This window comes from Taudactylus pleione, unplaced genomic scaffold (assembly GCF_031769625.1).
Source record: "Taudactylus pleione unplaced genomic scaffold, aTauple2 ptg000092l, whole genome shotgun sequence".
NCBI lineage: Eukaryota > Metazoa > Chordata > Amphibia > Anura > Myobatrachidae > Taudactylus > Taudactylus pleione.
In genome coordinates, this window is record NW_028284494.1 from 10516465 (window position 1) to 10531963 (window position 15499).

The window sequence follows — 15499 nt, forward strand, 5'->3', positions numbered from 1 at the left end:
GGTAAGTTATATTTTTTTTCTTTGGGTGTGTGTAGGGGGGCCACTGAAATAGGGTGTGGCCGCTACTGGGGGCAATTTAAGGGGGGGTGCCCACTACTGGGGGCTCTGTATAGGGGTGGACACTACTGGCGGCACTCTATAGGGGTGGCCACTACTGGGGGCACTTTATGGGGGGTGCCTGCTACTGGGGGCTCTGTATAGGGGTGGCCACTACTGGGGACAATTTAGGGGGGTGGCCACTACTGGGGGCAATTTAGAGGGGGTTGCCACTACTGGTGGCACTGTATAGGGGGGACTACTACTGGGGGCACTGTATAGGGGGGACTACTGGGGGCAATGCACCATAGGGGGATTGCTACTGGAGGGTTACTACTGGGGGCACTGCACCATAGGGGGATTGCTACTGGAGGGTTACTACTGGGGGCACTGCATGGGAGGGCGCCAGACCATTACATTGCCAGGGGCGCTTGGATCCCTAGATACACCCCTGTTTACATAAGACACTCAATTCATGCATTCAGTGTTCCATATTGGCTGTTGTATTCCCCTTCTTACTGATCTTCCCCTAACCAAACGTTCTCCCCTAGATTCCATGTAGGCAGCAGCTAGACTCATTTTCACACACAACATTCCTCTACTGCTGCTCCGCTAGGTCAGCCGCTATGATATCTGCCTGTACCTGACCAAATGAATATGAAAAACTTCTACTAACATAAGAAATGATGAAACAAAACTGCACATCCCTTTAAAATTTCTCCCATTCGCTCTGCACACGATTTGAGTTTCGCATCCACACTTTACATATCCCCATTCCCGGCTACAGGACTTTTTCTTCAGCGTAATTCCCTCCTTCGTACAGCAACTTACCCCCAGCCCTCAAACTTTCAAGTGATCCCTGAAAACTCATCTTGTTAGGCAGCTTATCAAACTCCCGAACCACCCTCATAATTTGCTTAGGCTATTCAATCCAATTGACACCAAAGAAGTTCACACAAAGCTCACATTTATCCTTTCTACATACAACCAACCCTGTGAACCCCAAACTAATATTGCGGTGCACAGATGGACCTATGTGCAATATTCTCCTATACGCCAGCAATTTAGAATGCCAATAATAACTTGCAAAGAGGTTTCTGGGAAAATTTGCTGGTCTTCTTGCCCAGTACAAAACAGCTGCAGAAAAGGATTTGCCACATTTATACTTTGATGTGGTATCATATGGGGAAATATTTGGAGAGTGCATATTGTGCCGTATAAGAAAATGTGTGTGTCTGTGTGGTTAGGGGGGAGGTGCATGAACAACCACAGGCATGTTTCTGGTATCTGGTCCTGCCCGCTCCACACGCTACTTTAGGGATGGCCATCAACGATTCATAATCATCAATGGTTTATGGGCGATGTTGAATGATTTTGCCATCGATGGGGAGAACCAGATGGTTTCCCTCCATCGATGTTGCATAGGTCCACCCCATTCAGCCATGAAGTCCCACCCTCACCCTCAGGTTCGGATATCCCCACAGGCCAGTCACAAAACAGAGATGACCATCGGTTGGTGAAACCATTGATGGTCATCATTGAATAGTTTGTAGCCCTCCTCCCTTCACATCTACCAGACAGTTCTCATTGGCTGGGCTCCTAAGTTGACAGCTTATGTTCCATGATCAGAGCTGTCTAGCAGCTGTGCCAGGTTAGGTCTTTGTCTCAAGCTCATCTCAGTGCAACATAATCATGGGAGACATAGAAGAAAAGTGCAAAGACAATGTTATATGTCAACACACGCACGTCATTTATATGACTAATGGAATTTAAAATGCGATGCTGAAAGTATACACTTCCAAAGGGATCACATGACAAATATGTCTATTAACATATTGTCAACATTTTAATCAGGTTAACAGTCCTTACCAGGCCATACTAGCTGACTGTTACACTAATAAGAAATCGCTAAGTATTGCATAGCGCATGAAAAAAATTAAAAATAAATAGAATGGTTATTTCAGTAAATACCAAAAATACACATATTTATAAAATATGTTAAAATATAATAAATGTTTTGGTGGGTATAGTCTGCTATACCCAGTACTGGTTGTTCTTAAGGGTGGGGTTAGTCTTCCGACAATGCTCTATCATTTCTGGATCCATCTGCAGCCAGTTCTGTTGAGTATGGACATCAAAGGAAGGGGCTGAACTTGTAAGGACATGGCCCTGTCTGACTGGCAGCACTGGGCTTGCAGAACAGGAGTCACTGGGTCTTTGTAGAGGGGTCACTGTCACGGTTGGTATAGTGGCGCTTCTTTCTGTGTACGGAGACGGGATCTGGGGCACCATGCTATAGGAGTGGCTGCGGACATGTGGTACAGCCCTCTTTGCCCTTCGTTTCTTAAGAAGAAACCAAACAATGAAGATGATCACAAGTATCAAGACAGCAAGAACTACCAGCGGGATGATGACGGAAAGCGCACTGCTTTGGCTAGGTTCTGCTTTTGGACTAGCGGCAATCGGTTTAGTGGTGATCCCTCTAGCGGAAGTACTAGTGAATGTTACATCTACAGAAAGCAGGGGTTCCTCACTTTTTTGGTTTCCCCAACGGTTACGATTACCAAATCTCTTTATGGGAACGTCTGTGTGGTTTTTAATCAGCCAGTGACTTGTTGTGCCTGTCCCGTAAGCTACACTGGTGTACAAGGAAGCAGCAGTGCTGGTCAAAAGAGGTTCTAAAGTAGTGGTGACTTCCACGAGTAGTTGTTCATATGGGACCACAGAATAACTGAAGTACCCCAAAGCCGGCGGCACTCCGTATGCTTTGAGCTGAAAGACAAAGGAATCATTCACCATTTCCTGATCTGTGACATTGGCATCAACAGCCAACAATATACGTCCTGTGTCAATGTCACTTTGCTTGAACATATCAATATCTACATAAGTATTTTTTGGAAAACTTTTCCTCTTTATTCTCCCATAAACTGGTGCATCCAGAACATGATATTCTGGGTCACTGCTGGTCAGGTTTGACAGTTCCGTTGCATCCAAGTCCTTAGTCTTTAAGGGATACATTATGCCTGTTGGTATTTTCAGTCCCGGTTGAACATTTATCAGCGGCTCCACTGTGATGTTAATTACCTGTCTTGTTAGGTTGGTTTCTAAAGTGAAGACCATAAACTCAAAACTATCCTGAGATGTGTTGAAGTTTGCGATGTGCAATGTTACTTTGCCCGATTCTATATCGACCTGGTCAAACTTCGTCACCGGTATGCTGTCCATTATGATGCTGCCGAACATGGGAGGCTGCGATATTTCGTAACTTATCGCTATGCTCTTTCCATCAGTTGTAGCTGCAAGATTACTATTGGTAACGGTTAGAAAATGTTGCCCTTGGGTGAAGACCAGATTCGTTTTGTTAACCAGGGTAATAGAAACGGGTGTCACTTCCAGATTAAAGAGTTTATACAATGGTTTATGTTTGCCGTCCGTCACGCTAAAATAAAACACCCCAGAACTTGTGCTCCCATCCTGTACAAACCATAGGTCACCTTTGTTAATATCTGCCTGGGTAAAATACTGGACGGAAGCACTGAGGTTGCCAGATTTTGCCAAGAACCCGTTGTTCGGTGGGCTGATCACAGTATATTTTATATCTTCTGGTGGGTTATCGAGATCTTCAACGTTTAGGTTTTCTGGACCAAACGCAATTATTTTCCCTTGCAAGACTCTCAGATTGGATCGTTTCGTCTTGAGCTCGGGAGCCTGGTCATTAACAGGAATTACGGTGATATTAAACATCTCTTCTATGATATCAATGTCGGGCTTCACAGCGGATTTGCTTTTTAAATTTAGCCAGGTGGCAAAGGTAAAGTTATCCCTGGGCGACTCTGCTCCATCATGCAGGTACGTAATCCCAAACTTACTAATAATGTACTGGGAGAAATTGGGTTTTTCTTTAGTAATGTTCCTGTCTCCGACCACAATTGCGCCGTGTTTGGGTAACGAGGTCACCTGGAACCAGACTTCATATGATGCCCGCTGTGATTCCGGCAGTCTGGCCAAAAGATTTAATGCATTCAACTTTGACTTGTCTATGTGAACTTTTCCTCCTTCCACAACAGAAGCACCTGATGCAAAATAAATATATAAAGTGTCAGTAATGCGGAAGACAACAAAGTATGATATATGCTTAGAAAACATGTATTGCAAGCACAGACGCATGAGACAGAATGATCACGTTCACGTTAAGTACAAAAAGGCCGATTATGAGTAGGATACGTCTATGGACGTTTTTCTGTATGGTTGCTGTAACCTACTTACTAGCTTGTGCTAAATGTAAGAATCCGCCCGTTTATGCCTAACACCCATGGTTTTGTATGTGCAATGCCACCGCCCCCCTCCACACTGTTTTCCCATCTGCAACTAATCATCAATAGCATCTGGGCATGAACCCACACCATGCGGAGTACAAAATGTGTCCCATCTCCGTCTGTGCGCTACTGAAGTAGGTTAACATGCACACGACACTCCCACTAGAGTTCTGTGCGTCTGCATAGTTACCACCCGTAAATGGCCATTTCACGGAGAGAGTGGCCCTATCAACATGCAACTGCAAATTCCATTTGTGTCCATAGCCCAGGCACACAGTTCTTTCTACGACACATGCACAGTGTACTGAAATCTGCAAGAGGCGTCCGCAAACCCACTTGTGCCCAACCCAGAACCAGGCCCAAAGTCTGTGAGTTACCTGTGTTGGCGAGCAGGCGGCTATGTCTGCCGGGATCAATGACCTCGTACGATATTGTGATAAGAAACGCCTGCTTTTCTAGGGCAGCTGGAGAAGAGGACACTGTGAAGGTAAAGGAATCCTGTGTACTCCATACCAAAACTTCTGTATCTGTATGCTCATACATAATTACCCCTTCATCAACCTGCAAAATTAAAATGGACACAAAATAATATAAATTTCAGTAATATACAGCTGAGCCTTTAAGAAAGGATTTCTTAACCTAAAGATTGAAACCCAGACAAGATGGATGCATGAGTTTCATATAGAGGTATGTATGATGTCACTCTCTGCCATAGCCCGATTATCTCTCATTACCACCGTGCAGAGCTTTTTTTGGTATGCAAATAGGTGGCAATACTCACCTATAGTTACAAGTTGATATAATGTTTATAGCACCATCCACACTCTGGATAACTGGGCAGATGCTTATTGTATTAATTTCTGAAATTATTTCACTCATTTCTTCTTACCGTTACTGGAACTTTTTATAAGAAATAGAAACTGAACCAAAAAGTAAAGCCGCTGTGTATGGATACATGCCCACACATAGCAGTGTAATACCCCGAAAATGAGAGAATAAAAATATTACGGTGCGGGAGAAAGTTGGAGTTACCTCACTGGTGGATCAGTCTTCTTAGTTATTCCTTTGGTGCAACTCTCAACTCATACCACAGACACAAACAGAATTGTAACAAAAATGTATGCTAATCATTTTTGCATTTATTAATAACGACACCAAAAACGGTGACTGGAATGGGTCAGTTTGACTTAAATTAATCAATGAAGTAGTTCACAAATAACGTTCAATACAAGTATCACTATGCACAACCTCACTTTAATTATGAATTATCTGGTTCTGCACAATGAGTCTAAAATAACAATGTTATTACAGACTTAACGAACACTGACTATAATACCTGCAGTTCTAGGTCACATTTGAGTTCCTGTGTGTACACGTTGGGTCCCGTAATTGCATGTATGCACAAAGTTAGTTTTTACTTAACCACTTGCCTAGCATGGTTGCATCAGATGCGACCACACCAGGCTGTGCTTTCCCAGTAGGGAACTAGGGAACGCCCTGTGGGCAGCTGTATATTACCCTCTACATATTCAGATTATCCCCCTGTGTCTGCTGATCACTGCCTGGCACAGTGATCAGACAGCCCGGCACCGCCCTCCCCCGACCCGGCGGCTGGTCCTGTGTACACCCGCCGCTGCTCATCTCAGCCGCCGGGGAAAACTAGTAAGTGGAGCCGCTTCCCCCTGTGTACACCCGGCGCTGCTCCTAGCAGCCGCTGGGGAAAGCCAGTAAAGGAAGCCGCTTCCTGGCGCTGCTCCTCGCAGCTGCCGAGAAATGATTACAGCCAGGGCCAGGTTTGGATCGCCTAGCGTGGTTCTGTGTTGCCGCCCCGCTCCCTCCCCCCTGGGTGTATAACTCTTGCAAACGCCGCCCTTCGACAATGGCGCTCCATGCGAAGGACCGGCTTGTCCGTGCCTGGAGCCGCCACTTACTACAGCGATGTGACCGCTGTTCTCTCAGCGTGTACGCGGCGGCTGCAGAGCAGCCACCGGAGTTAGTGGAGCCAGCACTGCCCCGTTAGCATGAATACCGAGCAGCTGCCGGGGTAACAGCAGCCCCAGCATCTGCACCGATAATCTCGATTGCCGGATACATCAATAAAAAAAAAAAAAAATCGATGTTTCTCTACTTTACATTTTAAAAAAAAAAAAAAACATTTTATTTAACTTTTTATATATATATATATATATATATACACACATACATACTCACACATATATTATATATATATATATACACACACACACACATTATATATATATATATATATATATATATGTGTTGGATAGGTTTTAAATAACTGCTCTTGACTGAATTCAATCATAAAAGAAAAACGACAATTTCTGAGCGGTTTTTGGAAAATATATTAGCCAGTTAAGTGGTTAAAAACAGTATTGTTGCAGCGCTGTTGATGAACTAATAGTATCTATATCGATGCCCAAAACGACTGCTTGTGTGTGTGTAACAAATGTCTTTCTGTCTCCAAATCTTAGGCAGGATCTTAGGATGCAGCTTTCCCTCCGGGAAAAGGTAGGCACAGCTTACTGGAACACGTTTGGTTTGTGCTAATAACACTGAAACATAGCATTCCCACTAGGCTGTTTTATCGGGGTGCCACGCCCTGCCCTATTTCTGAAGGGCAGAAAGCACCCTGCCCTCCAGCGCGGCGCCCCGCTGAGACAGCCAGCGGGTTGTGTCTCCATCCGTGGGTCACAGTGTCCCGTGGGTGTTCAAAACGGCGGCGCAGCATCCATTCACTGTGACTGCAGCGCTTGGGGGCTGCCTGGCATGTCCGTAAGTGCCGGGCACGCCCCTAGGAGTGACGATAAGGGGGCGCGTCATTAAAATACGCCCCTTTTCTTTGGTCATGCCCCCTATTCGGGCGTGCGCAGAAGTGCCCTGTCTCTATGTCCGCTGCCCTGCCTGCTGCCGGATCTAGAGTGAACACTAGAAACAGACTGTGGCACTACAAGTCCCAGCCACTCATTTTGCTTGTTTCCTATGCTTCTGTGCAGGAGCAGCACTCACAGCACACACCCCCTCATGTGTAATGGCCGCCTCTCTCAGTTCCTCCTCCAACTGCCATTTCAGCCTGCTGGCAATCACTCTGCCCTCTCCAAATGTTCTTTTTAAATCAGCTTTATTAAAAATGTCACGGACAGTCAGACTTCCAAAATGGCCAATGAAATTTCATCTCTTATGAGATGGCCGTTGTCAGAAATAGCTATAAAATCATAATCTGCAATGGCTGGGTATTGTCTGTGGCTTGGACAGGTTTTTAAGTGATACCACGCACCTGCAGGGCATCACAGCAGGACAAAAGAAGCATTGCTACTGTGTGATATTGTTTACCTTGCCTGTTGCACCTCTCGGTAGGCTGCCCTTACTCAGATCATGACAATGCTGGTCACATGCAGCGATTCCCGCACTAACATACCCATTAATCAAACTTTATTATTTTTGACAAATAAATATTTTCCCAATTATTAAAAAAAAAAGTAGTATTAATTGTTCACAACCATTAAATAAGCAAAATGGAAACACATTATTATAGTAATCTAAAACTGAGCCATGTGTTCCGAAGCTCCTAAATTTAATAAGGCGATATGATAGTAAAATAAATGTACCAGGGTATTGCCAAGAAGCAGCCTCAGTTTTAGTCACCTGGGGAGTGAGAATTCCCCGACATCGGCATGATGTCCCGTTCCGGACCGGCAACATCGCGCCGGTCGGTATCATATCAACATAGAAGTGAGAGGAAAAACTTCCATAGGTGCCCAATATGTGCACGATGCCCGGCGGCACATCCGCAAAACTGAATTCCCCCAATAGTGTACTTTACAGATGGAAACAAACACAGTAATTACGCATGGCTGGATATCTAAGGTAATAGGGCAATGCTCACAAGCTAAAACTCCATAGTGGTTTAGAAAAAGCAGCTACCGGAGGCGTAGCATTGGCTTCTCCCCCCTGGGAACTCTGCTGACACCAAACTAATTTTCATGTCCCTGATGCATCTGTTATTTTAGATAGTGGCAGCAGCGGGTAGTGGTTGTCCATGTGTCCGATCATATGAGGACACTGCAACTTCTAGTCGATAAGATGAGATCGCGGTGCCGTGGCGATGGGGTGATGAGATCATCACAGCACCGTGATGCCAGCCTATCAGTGTATGAGAGCTGCATCATCAATATGTGACTGGCTGAAATATCTCAACCCAACATTTCTAAATGTGGTGACTAATCATGGAGACAATGAACAATAAGGGGGGATAGAATAACCATGGGCAGGTGTGATAAGCAAATAGGTATGGGGGAATGGTGAATAACTGGAGATGGGTAGGGTATAGTAAATAACCAGGTGTCTGGGGTGATGAGAAACTTGTATTGGAGATGGTGGATTCTCCCTTCTTTGGAATCAAAGTCCTTTAAAGTAAATTCAAATACTCTAGGACTATTAGAGTTAATAGTGAAGACCTCCGCCTAGAATAAGTCTGTAGAATAATACGATTGGGTCTATAAAAGTTCATGTGGTGGTAAAAAACATGCTCTGACCTGGTTATGAAGCTAATTACTGGTCAAATGATGTTGTACAAAGGGTTCTAAGGGTTGTCTGAATGCGTTATGAATGTATGACATAATTAGGAAATTTTTTTTTTAAATTATCTTTAAGAGCAGGTTTACGTTTCCACAGGTACATTTTAGTAATGATTTATGTCAGCTGTCACATAATCAATAAAAGACTGTTATAATAGATGTAATACTGACCATTAGCTGTGTAAAGCTGGGCACTTCCTCAGTTGTGTTTTGTTCTCCTATCTTTATAATCCGCCCGTGTTTGGGAGGACTAGTAACGACAAACGTTATAGTTCTGTTCTGCAGACTGCCATCATCGTTAGTTGCGGCCTTTAAAACATCAGAAGAAACGATTCTCCGCTTTCCTGGAAAAAAAAAGTTCTGTAAATGTTATAAGAAATGTCTATAAGTAATTGCTATACAATGTGATTTTGAAGACAGCAAAAGGGAACATGGACATAAACTGTGTCACATATACAGAAGGATTTTATGACGGCGCCAAGCCTCGCTATAACGGGGGTTATATAACCAAATAAACGTCTTGATGCGTATGCAGCAATTACCTGGAAAAACACCCAGTCCTTTATTAACTACTATATTGATAACCAGTGTCCTTGCAGTAATGCTAAAAATTTGTCTTGGAGCAAAGTTCAAACCATCTGTAACCTGGAAGTTGAATCCTCCGGACATAGACCCTAAAACAGGATGAAAGCAGACGTACAGCATCAAAAATACAATCAACTAAAATAATATATCAAGATTAACATATTTACTGTAAATTGCATGCAAAGACTCTAATCCGATATTTTTAACATGCATTTGGTCTAAAGCCCCGAACACACTGGACGATGTGTGTACTTAGCGATGTCGGATGCTGCGGGCCTGGCAGGGGTGCCGGCATTGGCAAGTGCATACACACTTGCTGATGCTGGCAACGACAGACGACCGCAGTGGGGGGTGGAGCGTGGCCATGCTGCATTCGGCAGCATGGCATCGCTAATGGTATCCCCAGAATGGACTGTACAGACGACTGGGGATATCGTGAACGGCCCTGCGGGAGCGCGCATCGTTCGTTGGTAAGTGCATACACACTGGATGATTTAAACGATGTATCGTTCAAAGATATCGTTACTGTTCACATAACTCATCCAGTGTGTACGGGGCTTAATTTAAATATTAAAGGATGAATATATTAAATTACATACAAAAGCAGAATAGAAATAGTTATCTTAAAAATAGCCACATAGAAAATTTAGAAAAATGTGACCGTATCAAACACAACACATTGTAAGTCTGCATGGCTGATGAATTAAATAACTTGCATAGAAATATCTATAACCCAAGCACTACCAACTGGACCTCTATATACAGTGCATCCGGAAAGTAATCACAGTGCTTCACTTTTTCCACATTTTGTTATGTTACAGCCTTATTCCAAAATGGAATAAATTCATTTTTGTCCTCAAAATTCACACAATACCCCATAATGACAACGTGTAAAAAAATTTTTTGAGATTTTTGCAACTTTAAGAAAAGAAAAAAACACTAAGAAATCACATGTACATAAGTATTCAGAGCCTTTGCCATGAAGCATAAAATTGAGCTCAGGTGTATCCTGTTTCCACCGATCATCCTTGAGATGTTCCTACAGCTTAATTGGAGTCCACCTGTGGTAAATTCAGTTGATTGGACATGATTTTAAAAAGGCATACACCTGTCTATATAAGGTCCCACACTTGACAGTGCATGTCAGAGCACAAACCAAGCATTAAGTCGAAGAAAATGTCTGTAGACCTCTGAGACAGGATTGTCTCGAGGCACAAATCTAGGGAAGGGTACAGAAAAATATCTGCTGCTTTGAAGGTCCCAATGAGCACAGTGGCCTCCATCATACGTAAATGGAAGAAGTTCGGAACCACCAGGACTCTTCCTAGAGTTGGCCGGCCATCTAAACTGAGCGATCGTGGGAGAAGAGTCCTAGTCAGGGAGATGACCAAGAACCCGATCGTCACTCGGTCAAGCTACAGCATTCCTCTGTGGAGAGAGGAGAACCTTCCAGAAGAACAACCAACTCTGCAGCAATCCATCAATCAGGCCTGTATGGTAGAGTGGCCAGACGGAAGCCACTCCTTAGTAAAAATCACATGGCAGCCCGCCTGGAGTTTGCCAAAATGCACCTGAAGGACTCTCAGACCATGAGAAACAAAATTCTCTTGTCTGATGAGACAAAGATTGAACTCTTTGGCGTGAATGCCAGGCATTATGTTTGGAGGAAACCAGGCACCGCTCATCACCAGGCTAATATCATCCCTACAGTGATGCATGGTGGTGGCAGCATCATGCTGTGGGGATGTTTTTTCAGCGGCAGGAACTGGGAGACTAGTCAGAATAGAGGGAAAGATGAATGCAGCAATGTACAGAGACATCCTGGATGAAAATCTGCTCCAGAGCGCGCTTGACCTCAGACTGGGGCGACTGTTCATCGTTCAGCAGGACAACGACCCTAAGCACACAGCCAAGATATCAAAGGAGTGGCTTCAGGACAACTCTGTGAATGTCCTTGAGTGGCCCAGCCACAGCCCAGACTTGAATCCGATTGAACATCTCTGGAGAGATCTGAAAATGGCTGTGCACCAACGCGTCCCATCCAACCTGATGGAGCTTGAGAGGTGCTGCAAAGAGGAATGGGCGAAACTGCCCAAGATAGGTGTGCCAAGCTTATGGCATCATCTTCAAAAATACTTGAGGCTGTAATTGCTGCCAAAGGTGCATCAACAAAAGTATTGAGCAAAGGCTGTACATACTTATTGTAAATTTGATTCTTAGTTTTTTTTTATATATTAAATTTGCTACAATCTCCCAAAAACTTTTTACATGTTGTCATTATGGGGTATTGTGTGTAGAATTTTGAGGACACAAATGAATTTATTCCATTTTGGAGTAAGGCTGTAACATAACAAAATGTGGAAAAAGTGAAGCGCTGTACCTCAATCTCACTTCCAATTTTAATTTAATTTAAGCTGGAATCATTTTAAAATAACTTTATGAAACATAAATTACATGAGAGGACAAGCCACTGCCTCCTAAAAAATCAGCACATTCATCTCCTGAAATAATTTGTGCTGCTGGGAATACTCCGGTGATCTCATTGGCTTAAATTTGTTCCATCTCTGCCAACTTCAAAATATGTATGTGTTGTGCCTATCACTTTTCTGAACAAAAATACGGGCAAATTATAACATACTAGTATTTTTGTACCCATCCTAAAATAAGTTCACGTTAGTCTTCCCTCTGCCGTCATTCCTGCCTCCATCCTCCGCCCCTGCTCTGTCTCCGATCTCTGCCCAACCTTCGTCCTCCATCCTGGGCCCATTATACTTACCCCCCAGCAGCCTCCTAGGATATCATGTCTTGCCAGCAGCGGGAGCAATTGGGGGAAGGCGCACACCCAGACTGCCCATGTCATAGATGTAACAGACTAATTCAATTATTATGACACTCATCCGTTCTCAAGAATGCTAGCTGGCCCTGCACACTCCCTGTCCCCATCAGATTTCTGTACAATTCTGAATTAGGCCCTATGAATGGGAGCTATAAAAATGTAGAAATAGAATGCTTACCACCATGTACAAACACCAGGTGACCGTCATTTATGTGTTTCTGAGTGAAATTAAGAATACTTTTATCTGGATTGGATTTGAGTGCTAGGTGGCCATTGCTGGGTGGTGTAATGGAGAACACAAGATCTGCGGGGGAGGAGTCCTGGTCTTCAGCAGAAAGATCATTGGATGTTACTTCTGTCACTGAGCCAACCCAGACCTAGGAGACAGAAAAGCAGGTGAATTTTACAGAAGATAAGTCCCACTGGCTGTGACAAAACACACTGAATAGTCCCAGTTATCTATTACATATATAATAGTTATAGAATCCCTGCTGTAGAATACGTTATTGCAAACAAATGTATATATAACTTTATTCTATATTCTGCATGCGTCACTGTTTTCAACTGCTGCGTACATACCTCTCAACGTATAGATATGCAAACTCAAAAAGCGGACAGACGCAATCTGCCCCAAACCCTGCTCCATAGTTACAGACATTTAGAAAGCCTCCTCCTGGAGTGGCTTGCTGGAGACTTGCTTACTCTTCCCAGAGCCTAGGAGAGCCACCCAAGATCCGGGAGTCTCCAGGAAATTCCGGGAGAGTAGTCAAGAATACCCTGCTCCAATCCAAACAACCAATCTCCACCTCTATCTGTCCAGAAACATACACTTCTGGGTGAAACTGAATCCCTATTAAGGTTTGCAGTTCGGGACGGTATGGCCAATATCAGGACACCTGGTGGGTATGTGTGCGTGTGTTATTAAGCCATCAGACATTGTAGTGTATATGTGTGTATATAAAACGCTAAGGCTTTTTCTTAATTACAAATACATAAACAGACAATTCAATACATAAGTATATATATCTTTTGCTAACATATGCTGAAATGAAGGCTGCTGGAATAAGTTGTCTTTAGCAATATTTAATTTATTGAACCAGAATTTAAATGTTTACATTGACTAAACATGATGTACTGTATTATGAAAAGAAATGGTCACAATGCTTACCGACATACAGTTAAGTCCATATATATTTGGACACCGACATAATTTTGGCTCTTTACGCCACCACAATGGATTTTAAATGAAACAATGGTGATGCAATTTGAAGTGCTGACTTTCAGCTTTACTTCAAGGTATTGAACAAAAATATTGTATGAAACATTTAGTAATTGCAACCATTTGTATACACAGTCTGCTATTTTCAGGAGCTCGTATGCAACATAACCATATATTTTTTTTACATTTTTAATACTTTGTCGAGAATCCTTTGCAGGCAGTGACTGCCTGAAGTCTAGAACCCACGGGCATCACAAAATGCTGGGTTTTCTCCTGTGTTATGTTTTGCCAGACTTGTATTTCAGCCATCTTCAGTTGTTGTTTGTTCTTGGGTTGGGATGGGGTTGAGAACAACTTGTCGATCTGTACTGCGAAGTGCCGTCCAATCAACTTTGCTGAATTTGGCTGAAACTGAGCAGACAGTATATAAGAGTATATAGAAGTATAATACACTGCAGAATTCACCTGGCTGCTTCTGTCTTCTGTCACATCATCAATAATTACTAGCGACCCAGTGCCACCGGAAGCCATGCATGCCCATGCCATCACACTGCCTCCACCATGTATTACAGATGATGTGGTATGCTTCGGATCATGAGCCATTCCAAGCCCTCTCCATACCTTTTTCTTCCCATCATTCTGGTACAGGTTGATCTTCGTTTCATCTGTTCAAAGAATGCGGTCCCAGAACTAGGCTGGCTTTTTAGATGTTTTTATTTTACAAAGTGTAATCTGGCCTTTCTATTCTTTCAGGGTTGCAGACTATAGATCAACAGTTAAAAAGTCAACAGTGTCTAGGTCAGTGGTCACCAACCTTAATTGGAGGTGCGAGATACTTTAATAAAATGAAGCTTCTTGAAGAGCTACTAAAATTGTAAAAAAAAAAAAAAAAAAAAAATCTGGCTAATAACCGAACAATTAAAGGTCATTTAATGAAAATTTGTACAAATTGTTTTATAGAAAACAACGATGCATTAATTATTACAGTGATATTGTAAATACATTTTAAGCACAGGCACATTTCACGGTTAATTACCGGCTCCAAGGAGGTATGTGCAGTGGAGGAGCAAAAGATACTGTATAGGCAGGGCTGCTGTGTGATTTTCCGGCAGGGCTGGGTGGAAGTAACTCGCTCCGGCATAGCGTGGATGGCGTGGATGGAACCACAGGGAAGGACGTCAGGCGATTGTTGTAGAGGCTGCAGCAATCACCTGATGTGCTTCCCTGTGGCTCCACCCATGGCAGCGACACCACTGGGGAGCACGCGTCAGAGGTCACTTCCTCCTAGTTTACTCGGCAGTACTGCAGATAGGTGAGCTAAAAAAAACTAAGACCGCGAGCTACAGGTTGGAGACCACTGGTCTAGATAGACACCAGATGTTAAACAGGGAATATATGGAGACAGGGACAAAATGTCGACACACTAAAAGTCGACATGGAAGAAGGGAGACAGGTACAAATGGTCGATCCTGTCAAAAGCTTGACACACAAATGGTCAACACACTTTATTTTTTAGGGCTGCGGTTAGAGTAAGGCACTTACCGGAGGGTTAGGGATAGGCACCAGGAGGGAGGGTTAGGCATTAGAAGGGACGATTAGGGTCAGGCACCTACCCCAACAGTTAGGGTTAGGCACCAGGAGGTAGGGTTAGGCACCAGAAGGTAGGGTTAGGCACCAGAAGGTAGGGTTAGGGTTAAATCTCCATGGGGAGGGTTAGGGTGAAGATTAGGGTTAGAAAATAAAAAAAACACGTATCGACCTTTGGCACTGTCAACCATTTGTACCTGTCGACCTCCTGCCATGTCGACCTTTTGTCCCTGTAGACCTATTGCCTGTCTAATATCTGGTGTCTATATAGACATTGTCAACCTTTTAACGGTCTTTTATACCACACCCATTCTTGAGGCTTATG

At 43.6% G+C, this 15499-nt stretch overlaps 1 protein-coding gene across 1 annotated transcript in view; it reads right to left on the reverse strand.

The window, feature by feature from the left end:
- Positions 1-1788: 1788 nt before the first annotated feature.
- The window catches only part of LOC148527171 (chondroitin sulfate proteoglycan 4-like), a 49420-nt gene continuing 35709 nt past the window's right edge, over positions 1789-15499 (reverse strand). Inside the window, exons 6-10 of the mRNA XM_088469427.1 lie at positions 12547-12745; positions 9490-9621; positions 9119-9291; positions 4730-4913; positions 1789-4109 (exon numbers count right to left, since the gene is read on the reverse strand). Of these exons, the coding sequence (XP_088325553.1) occupies positions 2071-4109; positions 4730-4913; positions 9119-9291; positions 9490-9621; positions 12547-12745 (2727 nt within the window). The 3' untranslated portion in view covers positions 1789-2070. The remainder of the gene's footprint in view (positions 4110-4729; positions 4914-9118; positions 9292-9489; positions 9622-12546; positions 12746-15499) is intronic.